General features: G+C 40.4%; 1 protein-coding gene across 2 annotated transcripts in view; it reads right to left on the minus strand.

Annotated features, from left to right (window-relative positions):
* The window catches only part of lrrk2 (leucine-rich repeat kinase 2), a 78,591-nt gene that overhangs the window by 8,266 nt on the left and 48,894 nt on the right, over positions 1-21,431 (minus strand). For both annotated transcript variants that reach the window (XM_056281393.1, XM_056281392.1), the window contains 18 exons: positions 18,369-18,462; positions 16,143-16,329; positions 15,337-15,518; positions 14,629-14,852; positions 13,669-13,796; positions 12,180-12,398; positions 11,508-11,709; positions 9,643-9,731; positions 9,340-9,527; positions 8,977-9,131; positions 8,095-8,241; positions 7,019-7,210; positions 6,122-6,268; positions 5,269-5,381; positions 4,793-4,983; positions 3,901-4,061; positions 2,962-3,132; positions 1,319-1,419 (listed from right to left, as the gene is read on the minus strand). In XM_056281393.1, coding sequence (XP_056137368.1) covers positions 1,319-1,419; positions 2,962-3,132; positions 3,901-4,061; positions 4,793-4,983; positions 5,269-5,381; positions 6,122-6,268; positions 7,019-7,210; positions 8,095-8,241; positions 8,977-9,131; positions 9,340-9,527; positions 9,643-9,731; positions 11,508-11,709; positions 12,180-12,398; positions 13,669-13,796; positions 14,629-14,852; positions 15,337-15,518; positions 16,143-16,329; positions 18,369-18,462 — 2,891 coding nt within the window. The remainder of the gene's footprint in view (positions 1-1,318; positions 1,420-2,961; positions 3,133-3,900; positions 4,062-4,792; positions 4,984-5,268; positions 5,382-6,121; positions 6,269-7,018; positions 7,211-8,094; positions 8,242-8,976; positions 9,132-9,339; positions 9,528-9,642; positions 9,732-11,507; positions 11,710-12,179; positions 12,399-13,668; positions 13,797-14,628; positions 14,853-15,336; positions 15,519-16,142; positions 16,330-18,368; positions 18,463-21,431) is intronic.

Raw genomic sequence — 21,431 nt, forward strand, 5'->3', positions numbered from 1 at the left:
AACCTAGCTTCTATTACTCTTTCCCAAATCTTCATGCTGTGGCTGATCAACTTTATACCTCTGTAGTTGTTACAGTTCTGCACATCGCCCTTGTTCTTGAAAATCGGTACCAGTGCTTCTTCTCCACTCCTCAGGCATCCTCTCACTTTCCAGGATTGTGTTAAACAATCTAGTTAAAAACTCCACTGCCATCTCTCCTAAACATCTCCATGCCTCCACAGGTATGTCATCAGGACCAACTGCCTTTCCACTCTTCATCCTCTTCATAGCTGCCCTCACTTCCTCCTTGCTAATCCGCTGAACTTCCTGATTCACTATGCCTACATCATCCAACCTTCTCTTTCTCTCATTTTCTTCATTTATCAGCCCGTCAAAGTATTCCTTCCACCTTCTTAGCACACTCTCCTCGCTTGTCAGCACATTTCCATCTCTATCCTTGATTGCCCTAACTTGCTGCACATCCTTAGCAGCTTGGTCCCTCTGTCTAGCCAATCGGTACAAGTCCTTTTCTCCTTCCTTAGTGTCTAATCTGTCATACAACTCACCATACGCCTTTTCCTTTGCCTTTGCCACCTCTCTCTTTGCTTTACGCTGCATCTCCTTGTACCCCTGTCTACTTTCTTCATCTCTCTTACTATCCCACTTCTTCTTTGCCAACCTTTTCCTCTGTATAATTTGCTGTACTTCCTCATTCCACCACCAAGTCTCCTTATCTTCCTTCCTCTGTCCTGATGACACACCAAGTACCTTCCTAGCTGTCTCCCTCACTATTTCTGCAGTGGTTGTCCAGCCATCTGGCAACTCTTCATTACCACCCAGTGCCTGTCTTAACTCCTGCCTGAACTCCACACAACAGTCTTCCTTCTTCAACTTCCACCATTTGATCTTCGGCTGTGTCTTCACTCGCTTCCTCTTCTTGGTCTCCAAAGTCATCCTACAGACCACCATCCGATGCTGCCTAGCTACGTTCTCCCCTGTCACCACCTTGCAGTCTCCAATTCCTTTTAGATGGCGCCTTCTACATAAGATATAGTCCACCTGTGTGCACTTTCCTCCACTCTTGTATGTCACCCTGTGTTCCTCCCTCTTCTTGAAATATGTATTCCAGCATACTCACAACATCAATTGTTAAAATGTCCAGGAATAACACTAAAATTAACCTTCCTTCTAGATCAATTAGGATGACCATTATATTCAACTTTTAAATTTCACCAGTAGATGCTCTCCCTTTGCTCATCTACCCTGTCTGTCAGCTCTCCAGTGGTCAGGTTTCCTAATAATTGTGCTACAACACACCTGAGAGAAATGAGCTCCCTACCTGAGCGGATGTGGGCCGATCCTGTGGACTCTCCTTCAAACACTCCTTCATTAGGGCCTGGAAGCCTGGCCATGGGGAGCATCCATAGTGTTCCACGGGGTCTGTGAGGGCGGCAAACCAATAACTGAATTCCTAAAATCAAGTGTTTTGGACTTTTTCTAGATCCCACTGTATGATGAGTCTAAAAAATGAAGTAAAACAAGTAGGTCATATCTACATTAATAGCTAATATTAGAAATGAATCGTTTTCTAAAAATAACAGACAACTGGATAAAAGATGATGTAACTTACCGATAATGATGTCAAATTCATTTTGACTTCATTCATTACAAATTTGGCTGAGTGCACTTACTTAGAAAGAAAGAAAGCCACTTTATTTTTGTCATTGTACAGTCTTTTGGTTACAATGAAATTTGTTTTCTGCATTTAACCCATCCTATTGTATAGGAGCAGTGGACAGCTGCAGCGCCCGGGGACCAACTCCAGTTCCTTTCCATTGCCTTCCTCGGGGACACAGGCAGGGGTATTAACCCTAACATGCATTTCTTTTTGATGGTGGGAGGGAACCGGAGCACCCTGAGGAAACCCATGCAGACACAGGAAGAACATGCAAACGCCACACAGAAAGGACCTGGGACGGCCTGGGGTTCAAACCCAAGACCTTCTTGCTGTGAGGCAACAGTGCTTACCACTGGGTCAACGTGCGTACCGTGTGTACCTTAAACTCTGACTAATGACACCCACTAACTTGCATGGTGTTAAGATCTTACTTAGGGAGACCCAAGGTTTTGGTGTTGGAAATTCAGATACGATAGATGTTATGATGCTTTTTAAAGAATTTCAAAACTTATTAACACTATAATCTGAAGGCCTTTAAATACAACAGCCATTACTATTGTTTCACATAAGATCAAAAAGGAATCAATTCAGCCTGTGCACTTTCAGCGGCAACACAACTCTTCCTTGTATTCCATGAGGAATCATCAATCCATCCATCCATTACCCAAACCGCTCATCCTGCTCTCAGGGTCGCGGAGATGCTGGAGCCTATCCTAGCAGTCACTGGGTGGCAGGCGGGGAGACAACCTGGACAGGCCGCCAGTCCATCACAGAGCCGACACACATTCACACCTAGGGACAATTTAGTACGGCTGATTCACATGACCTGCATGTCTTTGGACTGTGGGAGGAAACCGGAGCACCCGGAGGAAACCCATGCAGACATGGGGAGAACATGCAAACCCCATACAGAGGACGACCCAGGACGACCCCAAAGATTGGACTACATCGGGGCTCAAACCCAGGACCTTCTTGCTGTGAGGTGATCGCGCTAGCCACTGCACAACCATGCCGCCCAGTTTAGCAATATAACAAAACAAAAAACAAAAAAAACAGTTAAAAGTAGGGGTAAAATAAAGGATAAAAGTAACACATAAAAGTAACAGATAAAATAAGTAACAGATAAAATAATTAAGAAAAAGCCATATGGGAAAAGTAAGGCTTAAGAGACGCTTTAAACAATTTGAGAAAGTATTAAAACAGAAGGACAGTAGGTAAATGAAGTCCTTTCATGTACATGTATGTGAAACATCAGGTTTGTAATGGTTTCATGACATTTCAGGAAGTAGGATTTCAAATATTACCTGGCAATTTCCCCTGCACGGCAATCTCATCAAACTCGCTGGGGAACTTCATGCCATCTGAGATGCGCTCACCACAAGTAAGCAGATCATAGAGCAGCAGGCCAAAGGAGAACACATCAGCCTGATGGTTATAGATCACATTGCCCCTGGCCACCTCTGGTGCCCGAAATCCTGTCCAATAGCCACATATTTTCAGAAGAGTTTGCAAGTTGTAATGTGTCTTACTTGAACAAACATACATGATACACACATGATACACTCTCACATGTAACAATATTCAATTAAATGTACTTTACTGCTCCTAATGCTGCTCACACAACATTTCATAAAGGCTGGAAGATTTTTCTTCACACGTTAAGTAATTCTATGATGATTCTTTCAGTAATTATTAAAGCTAAATTTGGGTTTGCCTTTTTTTCAGTTTTGTCAGGCTTAGGTACATTTAACTTTACAAAAATCTAGAATTTTTATTCTAATTTAAGGTTGACTGTGCACCGGGCAGTATTTGAGGACATTTACTCTATCAGTTGCAGTTAATATCTTACAGTCAGAATGAAATCATTCCAATTTTAGCTTGATTGGTGGGCACCCCCTGTTATAGCATTTAGTTAAAATTAGATGGTCAGATAAAATCAGAGCTTTCTTCAAACAATGTTTTTGCTGTTGTTGACATTCTGGCAAAATCAAAATGTCACTGATTTTCAGCCTGAACTTTTGTGGTTGTAGGCTCTACAACCACAGGACAGCATACTTTGCAAAAACATATATCATGTGCACTGTGATTAAAATATTGTGACTCATAAAGAGTTAAATGTGAGAATGCATCAGATTTAAGAGATGGTTTCTAGATATCATATGAACCCCCTTTGTCACTTGGAGTGAGGGTGTAAAACACAAAGGTAAAGTGTGGGATTCAGGTGGACTGAAGATGGTCCTAACCTGGTGTGCCCTCAGAACTCCGCACCCCCATGCTGCAGCAGTACTGGGCAATGCCATAGTCGGTGATCTTGGCGATGATCTCAGAGTTGGTCTTCAGGTTGAAGAGCAGGACGTTGTGTGGCTTCAGGTCCCGATAGATGATCATAGATGAGTGGAGGTACCTGCTCTTATACAGAGACAATAGAAACCAGGGTTTCTAGTAACCTCCAACTCAGAATTCATTACCCAAACTTAGATTTTGCTAAGACTATCATTCATAGATTATTGTTCACCACAATTTATACCATAATATTTGAAATAACAATGGGTAACTCAATCAAATGTGCACTCTAACCTATATGTCTATTGGGGCTGCTTTCTCCACTCTTTCCATACTTATTTTTCATGATCCTCAAAATTTTTAAGACTTGAAAATGATCAAATTCACTTTTCAGTCATGCGTAAGATCCCAATCACAGCAAAAAACTAAAATTGCTGAAATTAAAAGTTTTATTAAAGATTTTTGTAATGATTTTGATATGTTTTCATTGAAATACGTATATGGGACAGATTATAGGGTTCCTTTCAATATATTATGTAATCAGTCATAGATTTATGCTTGGCAGTGACATTGTTCACAAATTTACTGAATGTTGTTCTGTCATCAAATAAAAGTTTAGGATTAAAATGACCTAATGCCACATAATATGAATGGTTAAAGCAAAATATATTCTTTCATTGTCCTTTTTTAAACTGTAACACAACCAGATTAATTGTCATTATAGTAGCTTAAAAAAAAATTGTGTCTACAATCTCAGTGCATTTTTACCCATCAAATATTTTTCATAACTGACACAACTTTTTGCCATCTATAATCCTTTAATGTATAATCCTGTCCAGCCCACTGCTGTACCTGAGTCCGTCAGCCACCTGCAGGGCTATCCTGTGCTGAAGCTTGCGGTTGAGGCTGCCATTCTCATGTTCAAAAAGAGAGTCCAGTGAGCCCCGTGGTGCTAGCTCCATTACCAGGACCTGGGGCACTGGCCCAGCAGCCAATAGGTCCACCAGGCTTGGGTGATGAAGACGACCCAGCACTGCCAACTCCTGAATACAAGAGCCAGAAGAGAGCAGGAGTGGAGTGGCAGCATGGAGTGGAGATATGACATAGGTTGCAGTAAAGTTGGAAGGTTAGAAAACCTTTTGTGAGAAAATCCAGACCAGGGAAACTCAACTTTTGATTAGTTAACAGCTCAAGAAGGTGGCTGTCCCGGGCAGCTACAAGACATGTGTTAGGGTTATAATGCTACCCCCTCCTAAGCAGTTGAGAGCTTACAAAATCAACCTTGGTCACTTTATATTACATTAGTATGAGCCTCGATAACACAGTACCTGTCGAAGGAGCCTGTGGACGTACAAGTCAGATGCGTGCTTGTTGAATATCTTCACAGCTACCTCTTCATTTTTATAGAACCCCCGATAGACAGTCCCAAAACCACCACCACCTTTAAGCAATGCACACACAAAATGCATTAAATGCATTGCATGTGCAGACTAAATTGTGTAAACAAATTACAATAAAATACCAGCAAAACAGCAAAAAGAAAGTGCAAGTATGGATGGAAAAACACAAGGTGGATGAAAGACAAGCAACAAGGGTGGAAACAATAGACAACCATGTCTCATATCTAATGGTTTCATTGTTACTTTCTGACAGAAAATGATAATAATATTCTTTATCAATCCAGTTAAGTGTCCTTTTTTATCACATCATGTTTGGCACCAAGCTTCTGCTCAGATTTTTTAACCCTCTGGGTGCAAAATTGCAGCCTAAGTTCCAGTGGCAAGGCCCTCACTGCCACTCACAGGGCGATTAGGCTTTTGCCTTAAAGGCCCTCAGGTTATGGAACATTCTGCCTAAAGAAAGCAGACTTGCAAACTTGGTACCAACTTTTAAATCCCTGCTTAAAACTATTTTTTATAAAATATAAACGTTGGTCTTAAAGTATTAAGCTAGTATATATTTTCTCTTTTAATGGCACTGCATTCCTGTTACCTTAATCTAGCTTGACACTTAACTCTGTCTGCATTGATTTTGTCACTCAACCAATGCTTACTCACTATATTTTCCCATATTATGCACTTTGCTGTTTGTTGTTATAATGCCCTTTTTAACCTTGTTGTGCAAAGTGTAATTTTAAATAATTATCAAAATATATCATAATTATGGAAAAAGTAGACTTACCCAGTCGGTTCTCCTTAGAGAGGTCCACCTCAAGCTCTTCACTGTCCAAAATGGTCCCAGCAGGCTGATCACTCAATATCAAGTCAGGGGCGATCTGAGAGATTGGCAGTGTGTATCGAGGGTCCTCTGGATTCACTAAAAGAAAATCTGTGAGCGATGACATGGTCATTGAACGAATCATGAATGGCAGATACTGTATGAGAAATGATTTGAATAAATTCCATTTAAAGCATTTGGCTTAAACATGCTATGTGAAATTCTTCTTGAATCCTGACCCCTATGATTCAACAATGTGAATAACAATAACAACACTTAATTAAAGCAACTAAAACAAGCAAATTCTAAAATAAAGAACAGGACAAATACTTAAATTATCCCTGTGGGGAAATTCATTCTCTGTATTTAATCCATCCTACTACTATGAGGAGTGGTGAGCAACCACGGTGTGGCACCAAGGATTAACTCCTGTTCTGAGGCCAGTGCCTTAAGACTGGCTGCTATGACATTTGTGAACAGCATCAGTAGACAGATACAATTGTCGATACTACAATTGCTGCTAAGTTCTCCAAGGACTGAAAAAGTGATCCAAGTCTTTTGGTGAACAAGGCATCAAAACAACAAAAACTCAGCCAGTCCATTACTTGTGTTTTGGAATGTGGAAATCTGGGGGCTGCAAGTCTTTAATTTGTTTAAATCAGTATCAGTCAGCAACCCCCACAGATATTATCTAGTCACATTATGCTTCAGGTAAGGCAAACTACTACACATAGCTCATTTAAAATATGTACAGTAGAAGTCTTAAGTGCTTAGCTTTTGGTGATTAACGCAATGATAAAAGTTCTCAAATTGTAGTCAGCTCAACCAGTAATATTTAAGCAGACTTTTCACAGAACTGACCATCGTCAAAATGGGTAAAGAGGTCTTCCAATAAAATCTTGCTCCACTCTTGACCATCCTCGAAACTGTAGAGAGCCCACCTCTTAAGTAGGGCCTCACCACTGCCATGCATGTCAGTGTTTAGTAGACCAGGAAACCATTCTTCAAGTAAAGAGTCGATATGGTCCACCACCTGGCCCAGCAACACTCGACCTGGAAGTGAAAGGAGGCAGTGGTTGGCAGTTTGAAAGGTTTGTAACCATAAAATTGAGTAGAATCTTCATATTCACCATCACTATTATAATCACTACAGTTGTTATTAACCAGCATCATAATTCATAAAAAGAAAAATCACGTTACTAACCGTTATCCCTTCTGATGACTGTTTCCATCATCCTTCATCATCACTATCATCATCACCATCATTGCATTTCTGTTATCATTCTAAAGACACTATATTCTTAGCTCTTATCTCATTGTTAGTATGAACAATCCAATTCTCAATGCAAAAACTGATCTACTTTATAAACTCATTCGCTAGGACAATATTACAAAATGATGGTAATCTACAGGTTAGAAGAGCAGGCTTGCTATAGCTGGGTTACTAATGAGGTTCTGTGAAAAATCTGGGCAAGCAGAGTGAATGAGCAACACAACTGCATCAAAGTGCCCCTGAGCAGGGTTCTTAACTCTCAGTTGCTCCACTGGAGCTAAACTGTGGCCATGCTGAGCAGCTTGTTGTGGATAATGTGCTTTACTGAAGTTCACATGAAGCCCATATGACTGAATTCCACATGAAAGTGAGCTATACAACAAAACCATATTACTTACTGTTTTTTCCATCACAACATTGCACAAACACATTTACTACAGCATTTCTATAGTAATATTATGGAAACACTTTAGGAAAGCTTTCTATGCTATAGAAATACTACAGTATTTGTGTAGTAATGAAAAAATATAAGAATACTATAGTGATTTTTAAGGTTCGACTGTAGTCCATTTCCATATTGGGATTGTGGAAACAGAGCATAAATGCTCAACCAGATTTCCTTGGATAAATACAGTAAAACCAACACCACAGTCTTTCAGGATACCTTTGCGTGAGCAGGGCACAGTAATCTTGACAAAGCTGGCTGGGTTGCTCTCCACAGAAGCAGCCTCCACCAGACAGTAGGCCTCAGGAGACCAGCTGAGGTATATACCCCTCCTCCAATAGATGCGGTTGGGACGCAGCACTTTCTCTAGATCACACAAAACCCAAGATATTACATTCGCCACTGAATGTTGAAGTAATGCATACATACAAGCACAAACACAGAAGTTGCATATTTTTTGTTGCCCACTGCTGGTTTTCTATTCTGCCAAGTACCCAGCAGTCTAATCAAGTTTTTGGACCTAGTACAAGTTGACTCGAGTAAAAACCTGAAAGAGTACAAAACCACCAGTAGTGAGGTTCCAGAAGAGTGGAGCTGAGAACCACATTTTTATCGGACTGGAGACCATTTTTACTCTGTGTGTGAGTCAGCATATCTTTCTTCTATTTTACATCATAGGTGATGTCGTGTACTGCATATCAATGAATTATAATGAAAACTAAAAGTCATTGTCTCCATGTTAATGCTCACTTAGATCCTCACAATAAGTGATCCCCATGTCATTTCACATCTGAAAAACTACAGTATATTGTAAAGGCTCTAGCAAACAATAGCATTAATTCATAGTATCAATTGTAGACTTAAATAAATAATCTGCAGTATGTCAGACAAAATGCAATAAAGACATTTTATTGGCAATGACTGTGTAAATAAGCAATAATGTTTAGTCCCAGGCATATTGTAATGTACATTAAAATGTACATCACATTACATGTACAAAACAAAACATCAGATATACTGTAGCAGACACTACACTCAGTGAGTGTAAGAATTAGCAAGACACTGAATCAAAGTAATAAAAATGGGAAGTGCTGATATTACCTCTGCCACAGAGCAAGCAGGAGGAGATCTCGAGTAGACGGTTGATCTGGCGGGACCAGTAGCCCATAGGGAAGTAGGGCATCTCGTACAGACGTACAATCACCTCCGAGTTCTCACAGTGAGGAAGCTCTATCACTGGTCGATGTTTGGATAGACTGGAGAAGAGGTGACAAAGTCAGAGACAATCTTCAGGGCTGAACTGTAAATGTATATTCATGTACTTATAACTTTGGATGAAATTGACAAATGTATTTGTTTGTATGGTGAGAGTGTCAGGGTGCATTTGACTAGTGTGGCAATGGCATGAGGTTGCTTCTAGTTCTTCAGTCAGACATAAATCTTGATAAGAGGTTGAGAAATTACCTGCCGGGTACCAAGAGCTGGTCATCCCCAAAGGGCAAAGCAATCTGGAACTTTTCTAGCAGTTTAAAGAACTGGGTAAGATAGTTCTTAGGGAAGCACCTGCTCTCAGACAGGAATTTTTCCACTACTGAGCGTTGCACCACACCTTTGGGGTGCTCCCACAAGCCACAGCTCTTCAACGTCAATTTCTAGACAAAAGAAAGCGTTATTTGTGATAGTGTATGTTTGTGAGTGTGTGTGTGTGTTATCTGTGGGGTTACATTTTGTGCATTTTTAAGTCTAAGGTGAGATTCAATTAACTACCTGTGAGATGATGTTGCACAGCCACTGGGGGTCTATGAAGTACAAGTCTCTGAGCTGAAGTGCAGGGTCTTCAAAGTGCAAGAGCAGCCCTATAATAACACAAATTACATCAATAAATAAAATAACCTTAATGTTACAGCTGGTTAATGTTGATCTTAACGAGCATTTAATATCATTTCCTATCCTTAGGTAGTCTCGTTGAAGTCATGATCTCCTTTTCAAGACAGAACTGAGAACAAAACATTTCAACATTTAAAAATAACAGTGAAACTCAGGTAAAAGCGACAAATTAAAAGAAACAATATACTTAATACACCAAAACAAATAAAATTAAAAATAACAGAGATTAAAGCTTTAAAATCACAAGGAGGCATTAGATACAATTTCAAACCTTCTGCAGTTGTAGCTGTAGCAACCAGATTTGAAAGAAAGCAAAGCAAAACTTTACAGTTAAATAACAGGAAATGCAATTTCCGTCTTATTGATAATACTAACAACCATGCAAATTCTTCATATTAATAACATGTGTGACATTTATCTCCGGTGGTAAAACACAGAAGACTGTGATAGACAAGGTCCGACATCTTCACTGTAAAAGGGACAACATGCAATTAAAAAATGTCAGTTAGATCTGTAGATAATGAATCTGTCATTAGATTTGCCATTTAAGTGTCCACAATTAGATTTGTGGATAAGTTATTTTCAATTAGATTTGTCGAAAAAGTATCTACACTAGCAAACGCATGCACAAACAGCACAGCTTTTCTCTCTCTCTGAGTGTCTTCTACTTTCTCTTCTTCTGTGAATGTGAATGGTGTGATGTAAGTCTGCTCTGTGTGCATGTGCAGTCTGTCCTCCTCCCAGGTCTCCATGGTGATGGTGGTCACCACTTGGACACTGCTTGGCATCCTCCTTATCACATTTTCTTTTTATATATCTTATAAATCCATATAATTTTGTTATCCTGTTTCAATATTATATCCTTTTCTCACTCCAATGTTTGACTAATGTTTTTTCTTGTCTCTTTTCATGTGTATGTGAATGATGTGAAGTGAGTCTCCTCTGTCTGCATGTGTAGTCTGTTCTGTCAGGTCTCCATGGTGATGCTGGTCGCATGGCTCAGGTCCTGGGCTGTTCCGGTGGCATCTGAACACTGCTTGGCATCCTCCTTATCATATATTTCATATATTTTATAATTCCATTATAATTCTGTTATCCTCTTTCAGTGTTGTATTCTGTAAATTGTGTACACACAACATCCATTGCACGTTGTCCATCTTGGGGGAGAGATCCCTCCTCTGTTGCTCTCCCGGAGGTTTCTTCCTATTTTTTCTCCCTGTAAAAGTTTTTTTCTTTTCTTTTTTTAGGGAGTTGTTCCTTATCCGATGCAAGGGTCTAAGGACAGGATGTTGTGTTGCTGTAAAGCCCACTGATGCAAATTTGTAATTTGTGATATTGGGCTATAGAAATAAAATTGACTTGACTTAACAGCACAATGCTACAGTCCCATGGTGCAATTCCCTAAACATTATGAATGCTTCTTGACAAACAATAATTAATGGAAAAATTTGGAGATTTTGTACAATGAGAGAGATAAACAAATCAAATCAAACCAAAAAACAATTTTCTCAATGCATCTGGTTCATCCTGCTTTACATCCAAGGCTGGGTATTAAAAAAAAAATCAACACATATTGATATTGTATTAATTTTAGTAAAGAAATAAATTCTAACGGGATGTAAAACTGGCCTCATTTAAGGGAAAGTAGATTTAAAAAACGACTTCCTTCATAATCAAACACATTTTCTTTTAACAAAGATTTCAGCGTATACTACAGTACATGATTTTCACATTTCTCAACTGACCAGCTTCACAGAGAAAATGGATAGCGTGGGGCAGCTCAGCCTCCTCCAGCTGCAGCTGGCTTTCCTGGATGAGCTGCAGCAGCTCGTGGTGTCTGAGGACGGGGAACTCTGGGGGCACCCTGCCTCTCTCCTGGAGTATCCTGCGCTCCAACTCCATGTAGCTGTCGGGAACCAGCTGACCCATCACTGGCTGGCCCTGGATCTATAGATGGGGAGGGGGAGGTGGGAAGGGAGAAGAGGAGAGGAAGGTAGAGATGAGGAGAGGAATCAAAGATGGAGAAGGGAAGGGACAGTCAAGTATTCAGGGTTGCCACGCATCCTGGAAAACCTGGAAAATGTATAGACTAGTTTTCCAGTCATGGAAAACACCAAGACAATTATAAAATTAATCAGATGTCCTGGAAATATTGTTGAGGTCATGGAAAATTGTAAAGCTAGTTTATAAAATCTTATTTTTACTTGCTGTGATGGAACAATTTTAGCCATATTTTTAGCTGCTGAGATTGCACAATCTCAGCAAATGCCCTAGTCAATGATTTACTAAGCTAATGTACTAGCTGGTTTACTTCGGCGCCACTAATGGAGGGTGAAGAGATGACCCCCGACCTAAATCAAACCTCAAAAATAACCAAACAAATTTCATAGCTGAGACAGTGTTTTTGCTTAATTCACCTTGAAGTTGGTGACCTCCCTGGCGATGGCCTTGCGGAGCTTGGCCACAGCATCTGGGTCCTCACACAAGGACACCATGTGGTAGTCCCTGATGGCAGGGAAACTCTGGTGGCTGAGCAGCTCTTCTCTGATCTTGGTCAGGCAGGCCTGGAAATGTGCTTCCTCACTCACATCTGTGTGGGTGCCTACCAGGATGACTGGGGAGAGTGGGGCTACCGCCTGCACACAAAGAAATACCACAGCACTGTGAAACTTCTAATAAACGTAAGAATGAGTACCGTAAAACTTATGACTCTTGACTGATAGAGAAAACGTTACATTTTAGCAATTAAACATGTGCCTCTATGTTCATATTAAAGTGGCAATCTTGAGGATTCGCATGTAAATAAATGTCAGTTAAGTTATTATCTTTTACAGAACAAGGCGACACAATGAGTGACAACATTCAACCTATTGGCCACTGATGCCCTTGCATTTGCAGTAATACAGAGAAATACAAATGTTTGCCTGTGGCAATATTCCCGCCAAATAGGCCATGATCACAGAGATAGTGATGTGCTTTCATCACCTAGCAGTGGTTGGTCCACCAGAAAAGACTGGAGAAACAAATATGGACAAACTAGTTAGCAACCTGACTCTTCCAACTTTAAAGAGCCATGAAATACTAATTCACACAGGGCAATAAACTAGTGCTGCACTGGCCTCTATAGGTTGAAAATTTAAACTAAGTTGGACTGCTGGCCACATGCCAATCATGTGACTGCATCTCTTTTTCCACTGGCACCTGAGGAAATAGAGATACACTGAAAGTTTGAACCTGAAGAGGTCAGTGCAACACTTGTTTTCTACCCTAGGTGACTTACTCGTTACTCTTACTTCATTACTCTTTAATATGGATGGCTGGAAGAGAATGAGGGGTACCACCTACATTCACAGACATACCATAATATGTTAAATGTATTCAGGGAGTATCATACTAACCTGCCACATGACACAGAGCAATCAAACTGGGACGTGCATACATTAGTCTACCACACACAGCCTCAGCGTGTCAAATATAACCTATACCAATAGTGGCTTAGTAATACAACAGTCAACAAGACCACATCATTTTACGGTTGAATATTATTCTTCACTGGCGATATTACTATACAGGCCGATGTAAAATAAGTGAACTACAACAATAAATTCATGCATTATTCAAGCACAACATTGACCAAGTTAAGTCCTACATTTAATAGCTATAACCTTTATTATTTTTTTTGTTTTTTAATATACTTCTGAATAACAGGTACTATTTAGTAATATGGATACAAGTAATGTGCTAAACACCAAATTCTGTAATCCCAGCATCATTCCGATCTAAACCTGCTCCCAGCTCCGACTGTGCCTTTTACAGTACACCAAAATGGAGACTAAAGTTTGCAACATTTCACCTAGTTTTGTTTAATGTGACTCCAGTAGACCTACGATTAAGATTACCACTTACCTTAATGTTGAACAGCCAAGGTTTGAGATCGTCCACCTGACTGGCTCCTTTACTGAGGTCATACACCACCAGGTAAAGCGCTCTTGGAGTCAGAAAGTGAGGGTGGGAGCCACTGAACTCCTCGCCACCTGAAGCGTAGAGAGAGAAAGAATGAGAACTAAAGCAGTATAGTGAAATGGACATACAGTATAGTACAACGCTACCGCCAATGCTTCAAAGACCACATCCACACCCGTTAACTAAGTAGTCTTAGCGCAAACAAAAACATTTAGAATGATATTTGCATGCTCTAACATTCACATCTTCTATTTGAACGCTTTCTCTCCAAACTAAGGTAAAATGGTTATGTAATATTTTTCACTCAACATTTCCAAAAAATTAGATCACCATCTCCTCAAAAAATGTTAAGGTCTCAAGAAAATGTATAACAACAACAATAATTCCTTCTGAGGTTTGCTTTTGTGCCCATAGGTATTTTCTAAGACTGTGTAATTGTACGACAAAATAAGAACCTTCCTCGGATTTACCATTAGCTATCTGCGTTTGGATAATCTTGTGATATCTGCTCAAGATTGGTAAAAACAACTGCTCTTTAGCCTCAGGATTATATCCATGTTTAATAAACTGGATGAAATAAACTTGTTTCATTCACCATCCCCTCAGTATAACCATGTCATGGTCCAATGTTGCAACACACACAGCCAGCTGCAACAATACTATGTCACGCTTCCTGCTAATAGATAATGCTAATAGAGTTAGCATGCTGACTGTATATATGTTCAGTGATGCGTGTAGTCTGTTGCATGTCTTGCACTTTCTATTTCCACTGAATGTGAGGTCCTGCGGTCCCTGTAAGTACATACTTTGCCATGCACAAATGCCACAGAGACAAAATCATGGAAAATTTATTGCATACAATGAATAATGCTCTTCTGGTTCAGTTACCTTATGCCACCTTACCTGAGAAGTCCCACACATTAAGCACCATGCTCTTCTTGTCCCGTTCCCCAATGGTCCAGTCTCTGACGTCGATGCCAATGGTGGTTCGCTCCGAGTTCCACTGGGAGCGCTTCACCTTCATCAGCTGATGGATCAGAGTGGTCTTCCCGCTACCAGCATTACCTACGACGATGAGCTTCATCCGGTGGTACGGCACCGCCTTCTTCAGACGCTGCTGCAGAAACCTGGGAGTAGGAAATTATAAACTGACTCTCCAAGACTTTTACCTTAATTTGACATACAATACTTTCAATATGTTGAAAACTTTGGTGGAGGGACCAACTTCTAATCTAGAGATTTCCCATTGAGTTTGCGATGAACCCCTGATCCCCTATATTTGAAATGATCCCTGATCCCCTGTATTCAGCTAAAAGTATTCCTTCTAGATGCCAAAATAGCCCAAAATGTCCTACACAAGGATACTTTAACGAGACTGATGCTTCTTCCCTGTTTCACACACATTTATACCAGTGACCAAAATGGTTGTAAAAGTTGTCTTGATGCACGCTCAATAATCCAGTTGTGGCTGTAAAAGTTACACTGATGGACTGTCCACTTAGTAAGAAGGTGCTGTCCAAGCAGCTTTTGATCCTAATGGTTACTAGACTCAAACAAATTCAGAATTAGTTGAACCAGGTGAACTCTACTTTGGTTTCTGAAGCCCCTGACCTGACAATGTCTTTGGTCTTGCTGCCAATTAGTTTTAGGTCTAGCTGGAGCTTGAGGCCATCCAGCGGCAGGTCCCACAATATTGCCAGCTTCCCCATCTCATCAGGAAAGGAGCGTAGGCCGACATTACGGCTCACATCCAGGGAGGTCAGTTCCTCCAGCAGGCCGATCTGAGGGGGAATCTATATACAGAAGATATCAAAATCAAAAAGGTTTATATCTATAGCACTCAACTGTCACCGAGGCAAGGGTAGTCCATAGGTTAGAGAGGCAGTCTTGTAACTGATGTTTGCTAATTCAAATCATCATTTTGGTTGAGAAATTGTGCATTTTGTTTCCCTTGAGCAAGGATCCCAACCACTAACTACTTCAGCTGATTGGTGGTAAGCAGTTGAAGGTTATGTTTGTACGGAGCAGCTTTCAATTGTGAATGTATAAAACCGTGAATGTGAAGAGCATATCGTTTTTAGAGAATGTGTTTGCTGTATGGCAAACAGCTCAATACACATTCGTCCTAAAGTTGTCTTTATATGAAGATTTTTATTACAAAACATTTCCTATGCAAATAAAATCATAACAAGATGCCAGTTAGTATGATACTGATAGTGTGACCTTGCAATCTTGTAAAGAAGTGACAGATGGCTTGTGTCAGTTACAGCCAATAGTGATCTTTACCACTATGCCAGCAATCATTTTTACTGTTCAGTATGGCAGATTCTTCACATTTTGAACCAATCCATCTCTTAAAAGTGATACTCTGAGACCCAACATTTACTGTTATGAATTGTTTCTAATTGTCAACCAACCTCCGTCAGCTTGTTGTCACTCAGGTGGAGCTTCTCCAGCCTGGCCCATTTGTAGACTGGTCCAGTCAGGTCCAGAGCCTCGATACGATTCTGACCAAACATCAGCTCTCGGAGGTTCATGGAGGCCCAGAATCCTGGTCCCGGTAGAACCGCAATGTCATTGGCTCTCATGTCAACTGACCGCAAGCTAGCAGCAAATAAAAAGCAGTAGGAATAAATATGTAGAATATATACACATACTATAAGCTATTGTCTATTTTCTGCTGTATACTTTCTACTTAAATTGTGATGTTCTTGTCCCTGTGTGTGTGCATGAATGCCACAACATTACCGATCTCACCAAGATACATTTCTACACATGTGAGAAAATCTGTGAGTGTTTGATATTGTAGATTTGAATACAATTTGGCAGACAAACAAGAGGGTGACGTAAACATTACCCCTATGTAACACCTGATATGCTTAATCAAGGCAAGTTTATTTGTATAGCCCTAAATCATAGTCACAATATTAGAGGGTTTACATTCAAACAGTGGACAAACAGTTGAATACAGCTAATAACCTCACAACATACTCTATCCATAGACCCTCTATTGCAATGATGAAAAACTCCACAGAAATAAAACTTTTAAGAAAATAAATGGAAGAAACATCAAAAAGAGCATCTGAGGAGGGATCCCTCTTCCAGGACGGATAAACATGCAAGTAGCTGGAGAATGGTCATGGTAGACAATGCCGTGACAGGTTTCAAAATAAAACACTTCATAACTACATTAAGTGAAACAATGCAAAAAAGAAGGGTGTATGATGGGATAGCGCATCGGTCTATGGCTGCAAATATACATAATGGGATGGCATACTTACTACATAAATGTAAAAGATGAGATTTGTGGATTCTTTCACTTGGAAATTTTACATCATATTTTGGGCACATAACTTAAAACTCAATAGTAGAGCAAGCTTTAATCCCTAGATAACCAATGTTACAAGCAAATGACTGTGACGAGTGAAGGGGTCGATGTTCTTGTGTCCTTGAATCATCATGTATGATGCACAAGAACTAGGTCAGGAAATAAGAGCATAAGAGCTACAAAAAACAATAAGTTATTTTGTCAAAGCAGACCAAGTGCCAAAGGAGAGTTTTAAATGTATTCTGAAGCAGTTAAAGGTTCATAGATATTTGTGATGTTCAAAGACACAAGAAGAAACTACACTTACCCTCTATGTTGCAGTGAATTAGGAGACCTCTTTATCCACACATGAGTTACTTACTGTGAGAAACCTAATATAAATCTTCTTCCTCTTTTGGCTAATCCCATAAGGGATCACCACAGCAGATCACCTGTTTCCATCTCTTTCTATCATCTACATCTTCCAGTCACACCAGCCACCTGCATGTCCTTCCTCGCCACATCCATAAACCTCCTCTTTGGCCTTCCTCTTTTCCTCTTGCCTGGCAGCTCCATATTCAGCATCCTTCTCCCAATATAACCAGCATCTCTCCTCCACACATGTCCAAACCATCTCAAACTTGCCTCTCTTGCTTTGTCTCCAATCCATTGAACCTGGGCTGTCCCTCTAATATAATCATTTCTAATCCTGTCCTTTTTCATCTCTCCCAACAAAAATCTTATCTTCAACTCTACCACCTCCAGCTCCGCCTCCTGTCTTTTCATCAATGCCACCATCTGCAAACCATAGCTGGTCTCACAACCATCTTGTTAACCTTCCCTTTAACTCTTGCTGGTATCCTTCTGTTGCAAATCACTCCTGACACTCTTGTCCACCCTCTCCACCCTGCCTGCACTCTCTTCTTCACCTCTCTTCCACACTCCCCGTTACTTTGAACAGTTGAGCCCAAGTATTTAAACTCATCCACCTTCATCACCTCTACTTGCCTCCTTCACTATTCCACTGTCCTCGTTGACGCATACGTATTCCATCTTGCTCCAACTGACTTTCATTCCTCTTCTCTCTAGTGCATATCTCCACCTCTCCAGTCTCTCCTCAACCTGCTCCCTACTCTCACTACAGATCACAATGTCATCCATGAATATCCTAGTCCCCGGAGACTCCTGCCTGATCTCATCTGTCAACCTGTCCATCACCATTGCAAACAAGAAACTCAATATACTCAACTCAATATAAAGACATTTAATATTAATATTCTTCAAAATTATGTTCACAGAATTCAGAAACAAGAAACCGTCTGAGAATCTGACTTACTTTGGGAGATCAAGTATGGTTTCAGGAATGGAACTGAAAACATTGTTTCCTAATTTCAGCGTTGTTATCTTGGATGGTAGCTGTGACAGGGAGCCTAAAAAGGATGACACACATCTATTCAAGTCATGGACACCACAAAATCATTATTCATATCCAGCATTCAGATTAGGGCTGTGCGATATGACCAAAATCTCATATCACGATATTGGTCATTCATATCACGATAACAATAAATATCACGATATAGTACATTTTCTGTAAATTCAATGAATAAATAGTTTATATAAAATGACCACATGGAAAGGCCTATTTTTTATTACATTTTGAATTATATACTCGACAAATAAAAGGTACTTACACATATTTGATTATTTTTCTCCTTTTATTTAGAAGCTTTGTGCAAATTTTCGATTAAGCATGCAACAAAATATAGAATATTGATGTCTGGGGTTTGTTTTTAGCACTCGACTTGGCTTTTGTGTGGCCTGGTCTGCAGTCACCTCTCCCGACTGCAAACTGGTTTTCTCCACTCACCAGCCCTGTTGGTAGTCCTACCGGCCATCGTGCTTCTCCCACTTCTGTCGACAGAGTAAAGCAATGCACGCTAGTGATAGGAGACTCCATTACCCGCAATATTAGATTAGCTTCGCCAGCCTTGGTTCACTGTTTACCCGGGGCCAGAGTCTCCGACATAGAGGCTAATCTTAGGGTGCTGGCATCACGGAGGGAGAGTCAGGGAACCCAGGCACACAGCACCACTACTTTCAGCAACATTGTTATTCATGTCGGCACCAATAATGCAAGGATGAAGCAACCAGAGATCACAAAAGCCAGCCTAGTCAGAATGCTTGAGTTTGCCAGAAAGATGTGTCGGCATCGATTAATTGTCTCTGGTCCCTTACCTGTGAGGGGTAATGATGAGATGTACAGTAGGCTCACCTCAATCAACCGCTGGCTGGCGCGTTACTGTAATGAGCAGGGATTCGGCTTCATTGATAACTGGCCTTCTTTCTGGGGCCGCCCTTACCTGCTGAAGGTGGACGGCATTCAACCTACTGGGGACGGTGCCGCTCTTTTGTCTAGCAATATAGATAGCTGTTTACGTTTACTTTGACACTAGGGACTTATCATTCAGCAGGTTGCAGGTGATTAGAGAGCCTGCTAGGTTTAAATCTAGTGCGGATGTGGAGTCAAGTAGTTTAATTAATGTTAGTCAGGGAATTTCTCATAGTGTAGATTATCAGCCTGATAGTTTGGTCTATAACATTGAGACTGTCTCCCTACCCTGCTGTATTGCTCCCAAGCTCTCCTCTCCTAAATATGTGAATCTCAATAATCTAGTAATTATTCCTACAACTGGTAGTGGTGAGATGTGCGACAAAGTACCTAATAATCTACAAAACCAAACAGCTAATGTTATCAAGAATGTGACCACATATCGTCCAAAGCGTTGGTGGCCAAAACTCTCAACAAGGTATCTAATTCCAATTAATCTTTCACCTATTACTAGCTCTAAAGCTCTGCCTACTACTGATCACTTCCACAAGACACTTAAATTTGGTTTCATAAATATCAGATCACTGTCTACCAAAGCCTTACTAATAAATGATCTGATTCTTGAACATAGTTTTGATATGATTGGGTTATGTGAAACATGGCTGAAACCAAATGTTTTCCTTCCCTTAAATGAAGCTTCCCCACCTGACTATACTTATGCCCATGTAGCTCGGGCAAATAAACAAGGCGGGGGTGTTGCCTTAATATATAAATCTATTTTCAATCTGACTTCTAGACTTGAATCTAAATTCCATTCTTTTGAGTCTCTTACTCTTGGTCCATCTCCCTCAGCCATGAATAGACTCGGCTCAGTCCAAATTGTAATACTCTACCGCCCTCCTGGCTGTTACTCGTTATTTCTTGAAGAATTTGGAGAATTTGTCTCAGGCCTTGTTACTCACACTGATGAGATTCTAATTCTAGGTGATTTCAATATTCATCTGAATAAGGCTGCTGATCCTCTAAGTAAAGCCTTTCTGGCACTAGTTGATACTTTTGGGTCACTCAGTTTGTTCAAGAGTCGACTCATTGCAGTGGTAACACCCTTGATTTGGTTTTATCTAAAGGAGTAGCTGTTTCTGATCTGAATGTCTTACCAACCACATCTGCTGTGTCTGATCATTTTCTCATCAAATTTGAAGCATTATTGACCTGTCCAGTTAATGTCAGCACAGATGTAATTGCCACTCGCCATATCGGTCCCTCCACTGTAGCTGCATTTGGCCAGCAGCTGCCTGAAGTCTTGGCTCCTTTCACTGTGGTAAATGACTCTGTTGAAAATTTCACTAGTGACTTAAATGTGGCCCTCTCTAGTCTCCTCAATTCAGTTGCACCTCTCACTACCAGAGCTAGGCGACTAAAGAGGCCTACACCCTGGTTTAATGATGAGACACGTGCTCTTAAGCGGACCTGCAGGAGACTGGAACGTAAATGGCGAAAATCAAAATTGGAAGCTTTTTACCTATCGTGGCACGAGTGTTTATTGAAATACAAGCGTGCTTTATCTACTGCAAAAACATCGTATCTCTCTCACTTAATTAATATTAATAAACATAACCCCAGATTTCTCTTTGACAGTGTATCTAAACTTACTACAAAGCAGTCGTCTATTAGCTGCTCACCATTCAAAGCCCATGAATTTCTAGATTTTTTCTGCAATAAGGTTGATGAGATCTTAAACAAAATTAGTTCTTCAACTCCATCTACTCCTGCAGATCCTGTCATACTAAATTCATATCTACAAAATGAGTCACTGTCAGTTCCAGTTATTACAGCTTTTGAGACTATCTCACTTGATACTTTGACTAAGTTCGTGTCAGCTTCTAAACCAACTGCTTGCCTACTTGATCCCTTACCAGCAAAACTTTTTAAAGACCTCTGGCCTTTTCTTGGACCTACAATGCTAGACATTGTTAACTTATCTCTTACTACTGGCATTGTTCCCAGCAGTTTTAAGACAGCTGTGGTTAAACCTCAACTTAAAAAACCGCACCTTGATCCAGGGTC

This window comes from Lampris incognitus, chromosome 6 (genome assembly GCF_029633865.1).
Source record: "Lampris incognitus isolate fLamInc1 chromosome 6, fLamInc1.hap2, whole genome shotgun sequence".
In the NCBI taxonomy this organism is placed as follows: domain Eukaryota; kingdom Metazoa; phylum Chordata; class Actinopteri; order Lampriformes; family Lampridae; genus Lampris; species Lampris incognitus.